The 20,510-nt window shown below is 42.1% G+C and overlaps 1 protein-coding gene across 1 annotated transcript; it reads right to left on the bottom strand.

Annotated features, from left to right (window-relative positions):
* Nucleotides 1-1,890: 1,890 nt before the first annotated feature.
* Nucleotides 1,891-19,374, bottom strand: znf296 (zinc finger protein 296). The gene is made up of 3 exons (XM_086036349.1): nt 19,049-19,374; nt 13,376-13,774; nt 1,891-5,163 (listed from the first exon to the last, which is right to left on the bottom strand). Exons 1-3 carry the CDS (start codon nt 19,098-19,100, stop codon nt 3,554-3,556), a joined length of 2,061 nt encoding a protein of 686 aa, XP_085892475.1. The 5' UTR covers nt 19,101-19,374; the 3' UTR covers nt 1,891-3,553.
* Between the last annotated feature and the right edge of the window lie 1,136 nt (nt 19,375-20,510).

Below are 20,510 nucleotides of genomic sequence, written 5' to 3' on the forward strand. Positions count from 1 at the left end.
CTAGTCAATTTCTTGAGCATCATTAAAGAAAAAAAAGATTGTCTAGTGCTGCATTTGTTTTGTTTTATAATTTTTGTTGTTTGTTTGTTTATTTATTTGTTTATTTATTTATTGTTACCAATCAAACGTCATGGTTCATTATGGATTAGATAAGGTAACAGGACTCTACCATTTGTGATGGTAGAATTAAAAAGAGAAAAGATATATATTACCAATTATTAGTTTTTTTTTTTAACTGTTCAGTGCGATAGTTAATGTTTGTCCGTTGGCTAGCATATTATGTCCTGATTCACAAAAAGATGATTAAATGACTTGAGCGTACCATTTTTGATTCTGGGGTAGAGAGAACAAAAAGAGAAAACCTATTCCTCTAACTAACGGCCTTTTCACACTGCACTCAAAGAGCACCATTACCGAACCCATTCATTGTGTATGTGCTCCATGGCGTGCACATTTTGCCGTGCACTGGGGTGCTGTTGTCCTTGCATTCTGTATAGTGCAAACCATCAAGAAATCTAAGTAGGGCGTGAAAAGGACTTCATCTGCAGCAAAAAGAGAAAACGTAACAAAAGTGGCTTAAGAAAAATGAAGTTGATAGGGCTGTACCTTTTTAAGAGGGAATGTTTTTCCATTGTGACTGAAGAGACAAACATTATATTCTAATAAAATTGAAACAAAACATACAGTGGCAAAAATGTATTCGATCGTCCATATGTTAAAATTAATTAATCAAAAAAAAATATATATATATATGGTTTCGTAATGGTTATTGAATCCGTAGTAGTTATTGACTCCGTTCATATGTTAGAAGGCTAATTCCTGAAACAAGACTTAACACTGACTTAACACACTAGAATGCAGTACCTGTGTTCCATTTTGTTCGTTAGCACTGCAGCCTACCTCCGAATCACAGAGGATGATGAAAGACAACATGTGACTGGGCCATTTTTGACGTGGTTTCAAAAAGAGGAAAGCAAACATTAAAGGGACACTTGGACAGGCTGACTGAACATTGGCACTTATATAATATAGAATAAAATATAAAATAAATTGTCATCAGAACTAAAATTCACCCCCCGAATCTGTAGTGATTTAGGGCTTTTTTGGGATGAGATTTCTGACAAATTGGCACAGCCAAACCATGATCACCTCCACAAAAGAAAAAAAAAATGTTCATGTCGCTTCTTCACTGATCGGTCTCCGGTGTGACTCCCATCCAAGATATGGAGAGAGGGAAGGGGGACGTCGCCATATTCCTCATTTCTTGGGGGCGGTTTTAATGTCGTTATTTTTGTACTGATTTCTCTAAAACAAATTGATAAAAGTTCAAATGCATGCTGATATAATTTTCCTGATTAAAAAGGAACAAAGTGAGTTTGTTACTGGAAAAATGAAGCATCCCAGCTGGATGATCAGTTTTAGGCATAATTTATAATTTCCCTCACAGAATTAAAAAAAAAAAAAGTATCCATCTATTCGTAAGATAGCAGGCTACTGTCTGGTTTACAGAAGATGATGCAAGTGAATTGTTTTTTATTTTGAGGTGGGGAGAATGCTTCCATAATTATTCAAATATCAAAAAGAGGACAAAAATTAAGAAATTCAATGGGTGAAAGGGAAATTAAATTCTGCTTAAATTTTTTTTTTAAAGTCTGGGAACGCCTTCCATTTAGCGTGAATCGTCCCACAAACCTCAGAACTGCGAAGCAGATGTGCCAACTGCTCGTGCACAATGGTCCTGTGGGGATATCATATATATTTTGTTTGTCTGTTTGACCGTTATCAGGCCACTTCCTGGTTCACAGAGAACGACTTAAGACGCCAGACGGGACCCCGCTACTTGCATTCTGTGCGAAATGGAGGAAGAGTTCCAATGTGACTCAAAACTACTTAAAAAAATAAATATGTGCATTTTTATTTGTTTGGGGATGTTGCATCAAATCTGACCGTGCTCTTTGTTGGTTCAACAAGTTTTAATCCTGATAAGTCACCTACAAACCAAACAAACAAAAACTCAAAAGAGATAACCACATCACAATGCAAAAATACACCTCACCTCAGCTCTTTCTTGAGGTATGACAAAGTTAGAAAACAGTGTCAAACAGGCAAGTGTTGAGCCTAAAAGGAGACAATCAGCAGCTAGGAGACGTTTGGGGGGCATGTAACAGCGACAGGCAGTTAGTCGGAATTTAATAATAATAATAATAACAACAACAACAACGAGAACAGCAAGATTGTCAATCTATGTACAAAATACGATCCCTGAACAGTTACACTGGTTTTACACACATTGTTTGTTTTGGTTTCCCTGATATGGATACACAGTGGTCACGCACGCACGCACGCACGCGCACACACTCACACGCAGAAAAGCAAGTGCTCGCTCAATGAAGTATGCCTCTCCACTCTCACTTCCACAACCACCAAGGTGCAGAGTTCATAACTTACAAATTATTTTAAAACACACTCACAGGATCAGGAAATAATAACAGCTGCAAACATGCGCAGGCTCCTAACAGTTGGACATTTTGTAAATGTAAACAACAAACATAGAAAGGTAAGATACGGCCGTTTCGCACGCAAGGTGGGAGGAGGTTTACAGTTTTGCTGCATAGAAAGTAATCCTGTAAAAGCTCACACACACACACGCGCGCGCGCGCGCACGCACGCGCGCACGCTACAAAGTCTATTCACATTTGTCACAAGAAGTCAGGAGCGCAACCTCGCCCGGAGGCCTGTAAACACGATGTTTCGAGAGCAGCAAGCGCCTTCCGAAAGAAAGTTTTCCGCTTTGCAGACAGTGTTTGCGTTCGCCCCATAGTCTTTAAAAGGCCTTCTCAAAAGAAAATCGACATTAGCGTCAATCATCGGTCTCGATGATGTGACAGTCGCCCGTCCGGTGGGTCACGCAGAAGAGCGACAAAGGGCGCCTTGATGGGGTTTCCTGTGTTGGCGTGGACTGTGGTAGCTCACTTCCTGTTCTGCAGCGCTGGTAATGTCCCTGTTGAATGTCACCGTTTTGTTCTGTGGCCACACAAGTAGGCACTTTCGCAGCCTGCAGCTTTTCATTTTGGATTTTTTCGCATACGACTGCTTATGCTTCTCTGCTACTTTTCTACTCCGATTTCATGTAGGTCAGGGGTGTCAAACTCGAGGCCCGGGGGCCAGATCTGGCTTACGACGTCCGGTTATGTGGCCTGCCTTCGACTTCGTGTTTCCTTCCAATTGACTTGGCTTTTAAGAACACTGCAAGATTTTTGTGTTTTATCCAATCCCTCTTTAAAATAAATGGAACATTTGTTGAACAAACAAGTTACCGGCTTCTGATTTCAAAACCAGTTATCTATCAATTTGTTGCGTATGTGATAATAAAAGATGATGATACATTTATGTGGGTTCGGCCCTCCGACGGCAAGCGTAACTATGATGTGGCCCGTGACAAAAATGAGTTTGACGGCCCTGATGTAGCTTTTTTTTTTGTTGTTGTTTTTTTTTGTTTTTTTATTGTGCAGCCAGTTGAGTCCAGTACAGGGTTGAGTTTGAAGGGGGGCTCTCAGGGAGCAGGAGTCAAGTCCCCGGCCCCCTGCGCCAGAGCCGGACTTCCTGCGCTCTCCTCCAGGCAAAGTCCTCCCTTCTCCGTGTTGGCCGTCTGATCCAGACCGGTTTCCTCCTCCTCCATCTTCACAACCGCCGCCGCCGCCGCCTCTTCGGCCTTCATGGCGGCCAAAGTGTCCGCGGCGCTGGCCTGGGCGTAGGCTCCCACGCTGGCGTGGCTGAGGCCGTGCGCCTTCTTCAGGTGCTTCTCCAGGGTGGCGTACACCGTGAAAGGCACGGCGCAAAGCTGGCACAAGAAAGGCGCCTTGGCTCCCTGGGCGCCGTGCGTCTTCATGTGCCGCGTCAGCTTGGAGCTCTGGGCGCAGGCGTAGCTGCACAGGCCACAGCGGTACGGCCGCTCGCCCGTGTGGCTGCGGCGGTGCACCGTCAGGTTGCTGCTGTTGCGGAACTGCTTGCCGCAGTACTCGCAGGCCTCGTCCTTCTTCTTCTTGGCGACCGTGACGCCGGCGCTCCCTCCGCCGGTGCTCCTCCGCTCGTTCTGCCATTGCCACTCCTGCACCGCCTCGCTGACTTTGGCCGAGCTTAAGTTGATGATCTCGGGCCGCTCGCTCATCTCGGGCCGCTTGGGCGTGCAGTTCCCGCTGGCGATGCCGCTCTCGCCGCTGCCGCCCGTCTCGCCGCTCTCCAGGGAGCCCTCGGAGGGGCTGGCGCAAGGAGAGGCGTGCCGGGGCTCCCCCGGCGCCTCCGCCTCCTCCTCGCCGCCGTCCGTCTGGCTCCGATAGAGCCTGAGCAGCTCTCGGTCCGAGGGCCTGACCTGCGAGGGGAGCAGCATCAGGCTCGGGGCCGCGGCCGGGTGCTTGGGCGCCGTCGGGTCCGACTCCGAGGGGCCCTGCGCTCTCACGTCCGTCACGGCTTTCCCTGGCTGCATTTGAAACCGCCCCCTGCTGGACTCCATCGCCATCATATCCGCCGAGTCATACCCGCTCCCTGCCGCCTCCCGGTGGATGCTCCTGATATGGCGGGCCAGCTGCCCGCTCTGGGCGAAGGCCTGGCCGCACACCCCGCAGTGGTACGGCCTCTCACACGCGTGAGTCCGGCGGTGGGCCGAGAGGGCGCGCGGGGACTGAAAGCTGTGGTCGCACAGCTCGCAGTGGAAGTCGGCCCGGAGGACTCCCGTTTGCGGGAAGGGGCACGCCGCCGGCGGAGAGGAAGACGGGGACGGCGCCAGGCCTTCCGGCGAGCTGACGGCGGGGTTGTTGTTGTTGTTAACATTGTTGGTGCATTCAGCAAAACCCCGCAGCAGCTCGGAGAAGTTCAGAGCCTGCAGGTTGTTGGCGGGCGGGGCGGCGGGAGCGTGGCGGGCCCCAGCCTGGTGTAGGGTGGGCTGGAAGGCGGAGGCGAGCGCTCGGCTCAGGTGGCGAGGGTCCAGCATGGCTGCGACGGGTTTGCTCTCTTTCAGACTTCCTCTGGCTCGGACGTCCTCGTCCTCATCGTCCTCCTGGTAGATGCTGAGGGAGTGTGCGTGCTGGGCGTGCTGCAGCAAGGCCCAGGCGGAGGGTAACACACTCTCACACTGCCGGCAGGTGAAGTATGAGGGCTCCACGGACCCTGGGAAACACACAAACAGAAGGCTGTAAGTGACGCGCGCATGTGTCACGGTGGAGCCGGAGCCGATCCCCGTTGACTTGGGGCGAGAAAACACTTGCCGGGTGTTCTAACATGTCTGTGACACACTTTTGTCAAAATGCCCAACGGATCAAGAACCTTCTTTTTAGAGCCTTGCCGAAATTAGTTTTTGAGGGGGCGGTCCTGTCTCATGCAAATGAGCCACTGATCTGAGTCATAAAAGGGAGTGCGCTCGTATATTACCGAACGGGATGTATATGCTCTGCCGGAAAAAAACAAAAACAACTTTGATTGGGATTTCCATTCAATCCGATGGGCAAAGATGATTTGAGATGCAATAGTTTTGAGTTACAAGCATGGCCGCGGAACAAATTAAACATGTGCGTCAAGGCACCGCTGCATATGAATTTCCCTTTTGAGATGAAGTACTGAAGTAACGTTTTTTCACCACATTGCGGGTCATTCCTGGGGCATGATGGGAAATGTAGTTTTCCATTGTAAATATGGAGATGAAAAGGGCAAAAGAAGGCAGGCAGGGAGGCCGCTTTATTATTCGTGACTAACGTCTGTTATTCTGATTTGAAATTGTCAATGAAGCAAACAGCTCCCTGAGTGACTGCCGGCACGTGTCAGCAAAACGACGAGCATGTTTTCTCTCGACGTCAAAGAAAGCACGCCGGGGCAGAGCGACATTTTCCAGGCCGGGCAGAGCGGAGGCGTGTTGGCGGGTACATCTTGCAGATATTTTTATACGTTGGATAGCTTTGTCTCCTAAGCGAAAAGCCACTTTCCAATTAAGCTGCAAATTGCTAATTAGCAGAACGTGGAAAACGAATGCTTTATGCAAATGAGCCACTGACTCAGCCTGCTTGACAAATGAGGCCTTTTCTGCATTAATCAACACTGGTGAGACGATCTCCAAATTGTGGAAGGGGGGAGAAAGTGTTCTATTTTTTTTTTTCTTTCTCTCCGAGAGGTTCAAAGCCGACTGCTATAAGCCTCTTTCATGTTTCCTCAAGTCAAATCCTTCTGTATTTTACTGGAGGGGAGGAGGCGAGAGATGAAAAAGAGAGCAACTGTTTCTCCGTTTCTTTCGCCCCTCTTTTCTGCCTGTGTGGTGCTCATGTCCTTTAACCTAGCCCGAGGAGGAAGCCAGCAAAAGTTGGAATGGAAAAAAAAAAAATAGGGTGAGAGCAGGAGGGGAGAGATAGGTAGGTCAGGGCTCGGGAGATAAAAAAGAAAATGAGATAAAAAGATTATAAAGTAGCGCAAGGGAGGGGAGGACACCGTGAAAATATGTCACCCCTTTGGATTGTACTTGAGACCCATCCTCCAAGCCCCCCGCCCCCAAATCTATCCCTGAGGGGGCGACAGCGGGGGAGGTGGTGGTGGTGGTGGGGGGCGTGGTGTTCCACGGTGGCTTTTGTCTTGTGGTCCCGCAGTGAAACACAATACCCAGCCGCTCTCCCTCTCCATTCCCCTCCGCTCTCTCTCCCCCCTCAGTTTTTTTTTTTTTTTTCCATGTGTGTAAGGATTCCCATTTGGCCCGGGGTAGCACTTGAATATTAAGCAGAAGCAATAACTACTAATTAAAAATGCAGATTGGCTGGGAGCACTAACGAGCAGCAGGCAGAATCTCTTCTCCCCCGGGAGGCCTAGACGGAGAGGGGAGGCTAGAAATTGAAAGCGGGTGAAGCAAAAGTGTGCTGAAGACGGAAGAGGAGGAGGAGGAGGAGGGGGGGTGGTGGTGGAGATGAATAAAAAAAAAAAACAAACAAGGAGAATAAATAAAAAGGAACGAGACAGATGCACAAGGCTCTTCAGTAATCCATCCCCACTCCAACCCCACCACCACACACACACACACACGCGCACACGCATACACACACATGCGTCTTTCTTCGATGCAGAAAAAGAAAAGGAGGGACGTGTGCTTGCGGGATAACCGCTCTCTCACTTTCACTCAAAACAGCTCGCCACCGAACGGTTTTCAAAACATACAAACTCGCAGGCCCAAAGTGGGTGTCAATTATTATCAAGGAGCTATCGTATTAACAATATCATTTTTGGGCAAAGCGCTTTTTTTTTTATTTTTGGTTTACTTACAGTATACTGTATCGTCCTGAAGAATTTTGAATAATAATCTAAGTCCAATTTTTTTACTCAATATTGTGATTACAATTTAATATGCGATTATTTTATAAGTCCTCTTCCCATGTATTTTTTGACAAATCCAAGTAATAAATTAATCTGTATTACAATAAATACAATAAATATTTACTATACATAAATGTGTTGGTTCTGTCGGTTAAATTTATGATGAAATAAAGGCAAATAATCTATCAATAAACATGAAAGAAAGTTTATTTATCTTCTCTACAGTTGGAGTTGTTAACTTACTAAACACTTGGACGTTGCAGTCTTTTAAATGTTCACGACAACAACTTCATCAAACGGTACGAAACTCATGTGGTGTAAACAAGTTGGCAAGTCCACATTTGGTAACAAACGCCAAGATGAGCCAATTAAGAGCTATTAAAAGCCATACATTCCATAATAAAACCTTAAATGGGAAGTCAACCCAAACCTTTTTTTTAATTTTCAAGAATATGTTCTTTGCAGTTGAAACAACATTCTGACTAATATTAAGTTTGTGGAATACGAGTTAATCCACCCATTTTTAGCCATTTTAGGGAGCTGCCATTTTGTCTTCTTCTGTCGACTGAAAATGACATCACAACTGCTCAGGTCTCAGGCAACCACCAATCACCTCTCACCTGTTTTCTGAAAGTGAGCCATGGTTGGTCATTATCTGAACAGCTATGATGTCATTTTCAGTCGACAGAAGTCACAAAAGGGCCGCCCCTGATATGGCTAAAAATGGGTGGATTAACTCTTATTCCACAAACACAATATTTAGAATGCCTTGTTTTAACTAGTGGGCCTGCATAGAACATATTCTTGAAAAAAAAACATCTTTGGGTTGACTTCCCCTTTAAATTAATAAATATATTGAGTCAAAGTCTGCTTTTGTTTTTTGGAGGATTCCTCCCAATGATGTTAGTGTGACTTTAGTTTTTTTTTTTTTTTTTACCATATGTTTTTTTTTAACAATACAGTGGTGTCTTCAGATACAACTTTAATTCATTCTGTGTCATCTTTCTCCATTTCAATGACTGGAACTGCCATTAATCCATTCCAGCCACCCCTTCAAAACATAAATATATTAATAAATAAATAAAATGTAATAGCATGTACAAAATATGTTGTGCATCACTATTAAAAGCCTTTAAGCGTCAAAGTAGCAAAATTGCACCAAACAACATTTACAGTACTTTATTGCTAACCATTTTCCAACTACAACTTTTGAAATAGTGATATCAAAACTGAATATTTTACTGTGAAAACTCTGGCGCCTAAAGGGTTAAATTATTGCAGCTCCTTTTGGTGTGCGTAATTTGGTCACTAGGAGGAAGTATAATACAGTCATGCCAGTCATCAAATGACTCAGTAAGTCCCAGTACTAAGTAGTATTAGTTAATTTTCCAAAAGGATAAAGATTATATACCTGTGATTACATTAGTCTAGATTAGATTAGTCTCAACCACTGAGATGCAAATTATTATCTTATCTATGCCATTTTGTTTGTTAGCATTAAGCTAAGGTGAATTTAAGAACAACTATGTAGTTGTTTTAGTTGAAAGTGAACTTCAACGGCCAGTGGTAATAAACAACTTGAAGCCCCTTTTTTTTGAAGAAGAAGAAGAATTCAGTATTTGGCAAACTGCTACTTGTTGAAGTGAGTTGAGTATGCTCGGATTTCATTTTGGATCACAAGTCAAAACAAACAAACATACAAAAAAATTGTCTGAAAGCTCATATCTCAAGGCACCACTGCATTTTGCCATAAAAAAAAAAAAAAATATATATATATATATATATATATTTTTTTTTATATATATAAATTTAAGAATGCAAATAGATGATATAAAGCATCCTTGGATCCCTTGAATAAAAAAGGTATCCTTGGTGGAGAATAAAAAAAAGTTATGATTATTGTATTCATTATTAGGATGATTATCATGTTGAATATTTATTATTAAGATGATTATTACCATTATTATTATTATTGTTATTATTATAAAACACTTTGGCCTATGTTACCCCCAGGTAAAGTGGTAAATCTGTAATGACAAGTAAATATGTGGTATTTTTAACCATTGTGGACCATTATTCATATCCCTTGCAATTTTTCAGAAACAATGCCTTGCAATCTTAAAAAGTCGAAGTAACATTTGCATGTAAATCATGTACATGCACTAATCCCGCTTGACATGACTTTTTACAGTCTTTTGCCACTTTCTTGTGTCATTTGCAGCTTCAATAGACACGTTCAACACGTTTTCAAAAATTCAGTTGAGACTGACTGAGCCTTGTGCACACGACCGTATGTATTATTTATATACTGTTTTGACATGTGGACTCAGCTACGGTTGATGAGGATGGAAAATAAATAAATGAATAAATAAATGAATAAATAAAGAAAAAAGACGCAGATGTTGTAGATGGACGGAAATAGTGCAGGCAGCATTCCCCCTCTGCCCCCTCCCTCCCTGAGTGTTGCACAAAGGAAGGAACTGCTAACGTGTGTGCACACGACACGGGAGGTTTCGACATGTGCACGAGGGACGTTCGTATACCTGCTGCAAGATGCTGCATCCGTTTGTTTGTCCTGACAGGAGCAAAGACCTCCACCAAGGCTCAAATGCTTTGGTAGCCTCATAGCATAATTAGCTATAATAATGTTTACCTCTGTTATTTTTTACTTTCTTTCTTTGTTTTGATAATGTAATTGCTATGAAGACACTATTTTTTTAAAAACATTTAGGATTAGGATGAAACTTCACTTCTCTTTTTGCTTTCAAGAGCCTACATATGCACAGCTAATATGATAGTACTGAATACAGATTATTTCACCGCATTTAAAACATAGTTGGTAGAATTGTTTATGTTCAGTTTACACTGCCACTGAATCAAGCTAAGATCTGGATTGAACTTGTTTTGACATGAAGACATCCCCCATAATCTTTGCAACTAAATTGGACATTATTTTAAAGATATGCAAACCTTTAGTCATATTAATGTGTTTATCCATGGCTATTTTGACCACTTATACTCTTATTACTTGTAACTTACATCTACATTCTTATTTGATTAATAGGAATATAATGTTGAGACACATTGGTATATGTAAAAATGTACATCAGAAGTTGGTCACAAACCAACAAATAAACCATAAGTATGCCTTTAACCCATAAGGTCCCTCATAATACACAGTATGCGTACATGTCTACAAATGAGAATATTGTGGAAAAGTTGAGTGGGTCAATTCAAAAAGGGAAACTCATAGTAAAGAATGATTACCGTACATAGAAAGTGAAATACATCATTATTATTATTTTTGAAATATATATATATAAAAAATAATAATTTTACATATATGTATATATACATATATACATATACATATATACATATACGGACTTTTATTGGAGTATTACCGTACATATGAAAGCATCAAAATGCTTTTCAAAACAGAAATTAGGTAGAAATTGGCCTTCTGAAAAGTATGTGTTTGATACATTTGTATGTGTTGCTTTTTTTGTTGATCTATAGAAATAAATGAACTTTTCCACGATATTTTATTTTAATGCGAGGCATAATAATAATAGACCTTTCCGTAAGATGGAATGGAATTTTAGACAACTACGTGTTGTTCTCCCTGACTAGCAACAGCAGGCATAGCGTTGATCGTAATCATATATTCTTTGCCGTTTGGAATGGTCTGTTGTCAAGCACGAGAATTATTTTACTGCGGAAGGCACGGTTCTTCTTTTTGCACCATGGCAGGAAATGGTCAGTTAGAGACTTGGCACATATTTTGCAGCGGCCATTTTGACACCTTTGGGTACCCCAAAGGGGCTTCAAATGGGTCACCCTCACTTAGTGACCTCAACATGTTTGAGAACCACTGGTCTTGCGGCTGTCCAAATACTGTGCCTCTGCCTGAGAGAAACTTTCCTTCAAGTGCCTTTTTGAGAAACAAGTTTGCGCTTTCCATCAGCAGGCCTTCTAATTACAGTACTGTGGAACAACCTCTTTGAGTCATTTCCCCTTAATTAGGCTTAGCTTGGAAACCAATTATCAAACCTGTTTGAGATTCACATTGGTATTCTTTCCAATCACACCGGAAAAACAATATGCAAAAACTTCCACAAAAAACCTACACACAAGATTTTGGACGTGATTGAGTCATTGAAAAAGCTCATAATGGTGTTAACTGGTTATGTAAGCCTTTAATAACCAATCATAAATGATAATCACTGAGCTCACTATTTGGCAGGTTTGCCACCAGTCAAAGTCGTGTATTGTTTTGAAGCTCAACATATGTTGATGTCAAGTACAAGAAACATATATAAACTGCTAGCAACAATGATTGCGGGCTCTCTACTTGGCAAGCTGCATGTCACTCGCATTGTTCTTACTTACCTTTAAGTAATTACAAGTTGATTATTTCTTACTAAATGGTATCATAAATTAAACAGCAGTGGCTAGCAGTAAAGATTTAACAGATACCGCCACTATAACATCGCAGTTATAGAAACCATTAATACTACACAAATATGCAGTATGACAGCACACAGCTGTGCCACACTATATATCTAAGAACTTGAAACAAAATGAAACAAAACACATTATGCCCACCAGAGATGCTGGGTAGTAAAACAGAAATCCGAAATGTTCTTTACAATAATGTGTTCTATGTGCCTCACGAGTGCAAACACGGCATTGCGATTAATATTGCCTCTGTGGTATAGGAATAAAATCCACCCGCTTTTATCCATCTAAGAGGGCGGCCATTTTGCCTTGTGCTGCCACTTGTCGTCCACTGAAAATGACATCACAGTGCCCAAAGGGCTCAGCTTGCGTACGCCACGTGACCAAACACAGAAAACAGATGAGCGCACAGCCTGAGTGGAAAAAACAAAACTAAATCTGTCCTTCATTACAGTCAAACTGTCGTTCATATTAATCCATTATTCATTTGCCTTTATTTTAGCATACGCCTAACCTATAAGAGCAAAACATTTATGTACAATAAGTCTGATATTTTTTATTGTAATACAGATTAACTTGTGTTTGTTTAAAAAAAAAAACATGGGAAGAAGACCTTGGAAAAAAAGACATTAAAGTCAACCCAAACATATTTTTTTCAAGAATATGTTCCCAGCACCCACGACCCTTGTGAGGATAAGCGGTATGGATAATGAATGAATGAATGAATGTTCCCAGCAGGTCCACTAGTTGAAACACGGCATTCTGATTAATTTTACGTTTGTGGAATATAAATTAAGCAGCAAAATGCCCTTGCTTTTAGCCATCTCCGGGGGCGGCCATTTTGTCTTCTGTCGACTGAAAATGACATCACAACTGCTCACAACGACCAATCACGGCTGACCTGTTTTCTGAATTTGAGCCGTGATTGGTCGTTGTGAGCAGTTGTGATGTCATTTTCAGTCAAGAGAAGACAAAATGGCTGCCCCCGGAGATGGCTAAAAAGGAGTGGATTAACACTTATTCCACAAACGCAATATTTATCAGAATGCCCTGTTTCAACTAGTGGGCCTGCATAGAGCATATTCTTGAAAAAAACATGTTTGGGATGACTTCCACTTTAAATCGCAATTGCAATATTGAAAAAAAAAAATGCAATTATATTATTTTTCAAACTGGTCCAGCTGGTCCTACATCCTCTATCGAGCTTCTTCCACGTTTCTAACTTGACAGCATGCGTTGTATTATCCCGGGAATCGGAACATGTTTACCTGGTCACCTCAGAGACAAGTAGGCAGGGGATTGGTGGCGAGTGGGGGGTGGGCATGGAGCTCTGGAGCTCAGGTGTTTGGCATAGTGGCGGGAGGCCCCCCGGGGGATCCCCAGAAAGCCTCCTGATGACGCTGCTTTCTGCACAATTAGCTTTTGCATCACTAACTCACCAAGGCCTGCTAATGGCAACGGCTAGCTAATGAGCTGGACTCATACGGAGGGGCGTAAACAAACGAAAAAAAAAACCAAAAAAAAAACAGCCAGGCTAATTAGCAAGCTGCCTTTTTCCTTTCTTCCAAGGACTTACCTGCTTTGCCGGGCTCCACCTTCACCTTCACCCCAAGCTCCGCCTCCCAGGCTCGCTCCCTAGTTGACGCTTCGTCCCTTCTCAGCTCGATGAAGCCCGGTCCCAGCCCGGCAACGGCGGCCATTGGGGTCCTGCCGGAGGGGGCGGCGCCGGCGCAATGACGCTGCAGGGCCCGGTGGGCGGGCGAGGGGGGCGCGGCGCGGGCATCGGCCGCTTGGTTTCGGGAGAGGCAGCCACCTTGTTTGTGCTGGATGAAGGCCAGGATGTGCGCCAGGGGGAAGGCCCGGCTGCACTGGCCGCAGGTCAAGAGGTCACCGGCCCCATCGGGTGTCAGTATGTGCGGGGCCGCATGGTGGTCCTGGGGCGGGGGGGCATTTCCATCACCTCTGTCAGGAGATTCTGGGAAACATGGAAATACATTCATAGAGTTACATGTTGTTGAAGTTAAATACAGTTTTACAACATGTACAGTACATTCCCGATTTCAAAAAATGTCTACTTTCTTTCCTAGCACCTCGGGTTTTTGAGATATTTTCTTTTTTTTAATTATTTTTAAAATTGAGCTACAACAGCGTGCACAATACGGATTTTACACTGCATTGTAAATTTATAGCTATGATGTTTCAGAAAATAAAAATCCACCTGTTGTTGAAACTAACCCTTCATTTATAAATATAACTAAATAAATGATTATATTAGATATTATTATCATTGTTATTATTATTATTAAAACTTGATGCACTAGTGAAAATACGAGCGCAGATTCGGAATCAGCGCAAACAAATTATCTAGAAAAGTTTACTTGTATCTCTGATTAAATTATGATCATTCTATGAATGTTATTACACATTAATTCGGACATCACATAAAGGCTAGGTTCACACTGCAGGTCTTAATGCTCAATTTGGATTTTTGGGTAAAATCCCATGTTTTTCTCTGTACATTACATTATAAATGTGACCTGTCTGTCTGGTGTGTGAACATACGCGTCCCCGAAGTGACCCGCATACGCAGAAGAAGAGACAACGTCACTCATGACGTAGTGTTTACGGAAGTAAATGTGGTCCAGCGTGTCGGGGCATTTCGACAGCGGAGCGATTTGGTAGGAGGTAGAAATACGCTATTTGGGGGTAATGATGAGGCGAGGCTTTTGTGAACTCATTTCATGGAGACGTCGCTATATATATATATATATATATATATTGGTTTGGTGTATTAATTTATTGTCTTAAAATAAAATCATCAGTGCATTTGTATTGTTATTTTTCTTTACAAACTTAAAGATTTCTGATTTATATCAGGTACGTCAAAAATTATTCTGACTTATATTAAGTAAATTAAAAAAAATAAAAATCAACCATTCGTTCCTTGGAAGTAGTTCACTGACAGTTATGTACAGTATGTCACGTAGAAACTAAACTGTTCAGAAGAACCTTTTCCAAGTAACTTAATGTGTCGATTGCATTTTAGTTCAGCTCAACCGTTTCACCTTCATTTTTATTGGTCTTTTTGACTGCACTTTTAGCTTTGATATGTATTTTCATCGGCTCCAGCACACCCACCACCCTCGTGAGGAGAAAGCGGTTCAGATAATGGATGGATGGATGTTTTGTGCTAGTTGTGCTCTGTACGGTGTCCTGGAGTGTCCAGAAAGACGCATATTCATAAGTAGGAGTATTATTCCTAACCATAATTGAAGTTCACATTAGAAATTCTGTAAACAAGACATGTAGTTATCCATTTTGGGGAAAGGAAACCACCCGTCGATTAAATTTTGACATGTGAAATACTCACGAGTGACAATATTATGTACAGCCGCACCTTGAGATCCAATGCAAATCTGTCACTGTTTTATTGCTTTTCCAGTTCTGAAGTATGATTTCCTTATGTGGGATAGCTTTAGAAACATGGAAGCCAAACTGAGAGAGGGTTATGCACACCCACTGGACACAACAATAGGCACACCTGCAAAACGCAAGAGCTCGAGAACCATCCTCCTGATTTTTGATTGATACTTAAACAGTTTTGTTGAACATTATGGATGAAATGTTGTATACTTATTATTAGTTTGCTCCTCTTATCTCGCTAAATAAGGAAACCAATATACAGTAGTAGGCTTCCACCAAGAAGTATATATCAATATTAATTTTCAGATCATTAAATCCGTTTTTAACGACAATGTACAAGGAGTATTGATTTAGCAAAATATCTTTAATTATTTAAGTATTATAGTCAATAATGGGAACCGACACATTAATGGACCAGCCAAGAATCTGATGCTTCCCCTGCCTCCCTCCACACACACATTGAAATGTAACAAAGTTATTGACAATCCAACACCCCGTTGTAAAGTTAAATACTAAAGAACAAAGTCAAATGTTCTGCCTGTGTTTCACATATCTTGATTGTTGTAAACATTAAGGGACCCACATTTTTTTTGCAAGTGTAAGGGAAAAACAAGCCAGTAGCAGGTGTCACACGTTAAACTGCGCACACACACGCGCGCACACACACACACACACACAACTACACGCAGCATTGCGGCTGATTTCAAGTGCTTGTGTCAGTCAAAAGGAGCGTCACAATGAGGCCAAACTGCTCACAGGCCACTGACCACTTCCTTCAAGCGACCCAGAACTGATCAGCCCGCTCACAAGACCCTCAAGGGGGAGGGGGAGACATCACCTCATTCACCTCAAACAACGTATGACATCCTGTAGTGCAGAGGTGAAGAAGCTTTGGATTTGTTTTTTTGTCGCTATGATGGGCATTTTTGCCTTTGATGTTATAACACTTCCTCTGAGGTTTTTATTTGCTGTTTAAAACAGGATGCTGGCTCAAATGCTCTGGCGGTCCCGGTTGAGCCCACAAGTGTGATTTCAAGTCATACGGTGGGTCTAAAAACTCGACACACCCCTGCTCAAATGCCTTTTTTCATTTTTTGTGGTATGAAAATGAGACTGAGATAAATCGAGTCAAAATTTATCCCATCATTAAATGTGACCATAACCTGTAAGACTCAACATGGGGGGCCGGGGGGGGGGGGGGATGTCTGTGTTCAGAATTAACCAATCACATTCAAATGTATCATCACACACCTGCCACCTTTTAAAGCGCCTCTGATTAACCTTAAATAAAGTTCAGCTGTTCAAGTAGATAGCAATGTGATTGGTTAATTCTGAGCACAGCCACACCCCATGGGGTGTGCTCACATTTGCAAACATCTCAATTGTTCATTTTTTGCCCCAAAATTGAGTTGTACAGGTTGTACATTTTTTGTGTATTATAAAAACTGGCATTTGAAAAGGGGTGTGTAGACTTTTTAAATCCACTGTATTCACACCCCAAGACTCATACCGCAGAGCATTTCTCAACAGGAAGCGGAATGCAATAAAAGGGGGAGAAAAAAAATGACCGAAGGTGTAAGATAAGAGTGTCCCGGCCTGCCTTGCTTCGTGTGTGTGCCTGCGTGTGTGTGTGTGTGTGCGTGCGTACGTGCGTGCGTTTGAAGCTCACAAATGTGACATGTGACCTCATACCTGACACATGTGGTTAGAGCGAGAGACGAGAACTTTGAAACCAGGCCAAAAGAGTGTCGGTACATGAAGCAGTCGGACAAAAATTACTTTTTAAAAACAGAGTTACAAGGAGGTAAATAACAACTGAAAGGTGCATTGAGACATTGAGAACTACAGTGGGCTAACTCAGTTTTTCCCAATGAGCTTTCAGTTTCGGGTTTTCATTTTGAGTGATTTTGAAGATTTATGGCCGCCACCCAATAGCTGCCACCAAAAGTCAAGTAATAGTGACCTAAATCCGATATTCTGTCACATCTATTAATATTTAATGAAATATGTTAAACGCATTCACATATATGAACATGCACATGTACTTCCACCCAAGCCAAAAAAATTAAAAAAAAAAAAAACACACACACACACATAAAAAAAACAGTGCCAAGTACAATAATGGGCTATCGAATTTGGTGCGAAACATTGATTATGACCAGCATTCATTTAAAACAAGGGAGCACCCAAGTCCGTTCCTCGAGAGCCCCTATCCTGCATGTTTTAGATGTTTGCCTCCTCCAACACACCTGATTCAGATGATCAGAACATCTCCAAGGTTTGCAGAAGCCTGATAACGATGCTGATCAATTGAATCGGGTGTGTTGGTGGAGGGAGAAAATCTAAAACAGGCTGGATAGGGACTCTCAATGACCAGACCTCTGATTTAAAATATAAGCCCCATTCCCTATTCATTTTGCCACACAACTTTTATTTTTAAATGAAAACAAAGTGTATGAGCCCACTCCAGCTCTCTTTCTGACACCAAAAAAAAAAAAAGTTTGTCCAATTTAGTTTTAGTTAGTTAAACTGTTAGTTTAGTTAACTCAATTTTTGTCATTTTGCAAGAACATGATTTAAAGTTTTACGGCCCGCGCCCAATGGCTGCCACTAAAAGTTCAGTAATAAATCCATACCAATTTTTAATGAAATATGATCAATAAGATGCACATGCACTAATCATGTTGAAAAAAAAACTGTCCGAATTGGAACTTTAGCAAGACCAGTATTCATCTGAGGGGTATGCCATTTCTCGATCCACTTCTCAATTCCATTAAAAAATGTGGGAAATGACCAAAAAAGTTAGCCCACTCTAGCACTCTCTCAGACACAAATGGGCGTATAGCCCACTCTGGTTCTGAGTGGCTAACTTCATTTTTGTCACTTGGCAGAAGCACAATATAAAATTTTATGGGTGCCCACTGCCACTAGATTGTTTGTAATAGAGATCTAGGTCCAAACAGCCATCTAATCTATTAATATTTCATGAAAGCTGCAAGCAATAATAGACGGTCGCCTATATGTCAAAATGACACACAAAAAAAATGAAGCTAGCCCACTCAACATTGAGTCATGGAGAACTACATTTCTCCATGGCTTGCTTTGCATATTTAAGCATGTTAAAAGAACACATTTTAAGCCTCAAATGCATATTGTTACAAAGTCATAGTATGGCCCACAGTGGACTTTTCTGTAAAGAAAAGTGGCCTTGGAGAAAAGGATCCTGTTGCTCAACACCGGTCACCGGCACACCTTGTTGCCTGGACCGGCGCCAATAGAGCAGCAGCAGCATAGACTGGAATAGAATAGAATCAGGACAGGTACAGACAGTACAGTGTGGAGCTGCATCTCGCCAGTTGTTACTCAAAAATGTCACCTTTCCTGTTTCAGAGCTGCGGCTGTTTGTGCAGACTTGCAAGGCGCGGCCACATACACACACACTCACACGAATACACGCGCGCGCGTCCCACGAACGCGAGCGCACAATCTCACGCACGCGAATCAGCGAGGGACTGGTCACACAACACACGCACGGTTCTGAAAAATTAAGTACCTTAAATTGAAAAGATTACTATAATTGTACATCTTCAAATATTTTGTTACATTTAATATTGCGGAGTTTAAATTTTTTTATATAAGAATTAGTTATATTTGTTCTGTTTTAAGCAAAATTAAAGCAGCCGAAATTTATTAGGAACTACTACTATTACTTTTGATAAATAAGAAAATGTCACGACGCATCATTTCATTAATCACTTCATCGGTGGAAGCAATTTAAGCCCCACTTAATCACAACTTTCATGCGCGCAACGTGCTTCGTTCTTACCGTGAATTGCAGTCAGGTGCTGCGGTCTGCTGCCAAGTTTGCGTCTGGACATCGCGTCGATGCCTGCGCGCTTCCTCACTACAAAAACTACAATAACCAGACACACAAAAAAGAATAAAAGGAGGAAAAAATAAGCCGGTTCGGTCCAGGTGCCCGTTGTGTGATAAGTGGACCGATGCTGATAAGACGGACTGGCCTGTGTGTGCGTGTGTGGCGTCTCCTCCCCTGCGTGGACTGGACTGACAAGGCTGCGTTCAAGTTCACGCGTCTTACTTCTCCTTCACACAGCCCGCGAGCGCAGGGCAACAAGGGGGCGTGGCCAGGCCAGCAAACCGCGCCTACACAACGACAAACCCGCGACCCCACTGGTCAAACACGTATGTCATTTGACATGGCATCCTCGGTTTACGACGGTCCTGTGACAGTAGCAAAATCCCAGTTTCAATAATTAGTATTTGATCATTTAAAGAATCAAATGAAACTCAGTAAGTAGGCAGTAACCGAACGTACAAACTCGTGCAAGGTGACCACGAGCTCTTGAAGATGCCGCACAAACGACGGTAATTCATTTCGGCCATTTCGTAAGATCATAGTTGAATGAAAATGCTTATGATTTCGATTTAATTTTTAAAAATAGATTTTTATCTGTATTGATTCTCGGGTTCCCGGGTCATGGTAAGACAGGGGTTAAATTGAGGCAACTGTTTGTTCAATTTGTTCTTTTGCGAAAAAGTTACAAAATGACATGGGCAAATATGCTATTAAGATCATGAAATAACTCTGGCTTCGGGGCATTCATATAAAATAATACATTGAATAACAGAATACAGTAGTGGAAACTGAGAATGCCGTCTTGCGCCGAGTGACCGCGTATTCCTGTGCCCCCTAGCCTGGCCTACAAGATCATTATGCAGGATTCTTAACCTCGAAACCAAGAACACCTTGTAATTTAAATTACAAATATTAATTGTAAGTCATTCTACACTTTGTTTCAAACTATTATGAATACAGAGTTTATGCTAAATAAACATTTGAGATTTTGATTTTCTTGGTAGGTTTCTGCATATCATTAGCCTCATAGTTCGTTTTTTGAATATGAATTCATAATAAAATAAATGATAAATCACCATTTTAATCATTTTCAACTTACTGTCGCAACTTCAATAATAAATAGCAATGTACTGGCAATTTTCTTTTTTTTTGAATAATTCTGTGTAGTTCAGAGGTCTCCAACGCCGGTCCTCAAGTGCCGCTCTGCTGCAGTTTGTAGATGTTTCTCTCCTCCAACACACCTGATTCAAATGATCAGGATCATTATCAGACTCCTGCAGAGCTGGTTATCAATAAAATCAGGTGTGTTAGGGAAGGGTACATCTAAGCATGCAGGACATTAAGTTGCTAAGGGGAACAATTCATTGTGTTGTGACCATCATCCACAACCACAACCCTGCTGAACATATTT

This window comes from Filicampus tigris, chromosome 7 (genome assembly GCF_054856515.1).
Source record: "Filicampus tigris isolate MCC_2025a chromosome 7, RoL_Ftig_1.0, whole genome shotgun sequence".
In the NCBI taxonomy this organism is placed as follows: domain Eukaryota; kingdom Metazoa; phylum Chordata; class Actinopteri; order Syngnathiformes; family Syngnathidae; genus Filicampus; species Filicampus tigris.

What these genes read in the sequence shown, in the direction of transcription:
- znf296 (XM_086036349.1), bottom strand. Translation starts at nt 19,100, where the DNA reads ATGTCCAGACGCAAACTTGGCAGCAGACCGCAGCACCTGACTGCAATT. An exon ending in GCACCTGACTGCAATTCACG is followed by an intron (nt 13,775 to 19,048) that starts GTAAGAACGAAG and finishes CATGTTTCCCAG; the next exon opens with AATCTCCTGACAGAGGTGAT. An exon ending in GGTGGAGCCCGGCAAAGCAG is followed by an intron (nt 5,164 to 13,375) that starts GTAAGTCCTTGG and finishes TGTGTTTCCCAG; the next exon opens with GGTCCGTGGAGCCCTCATAC.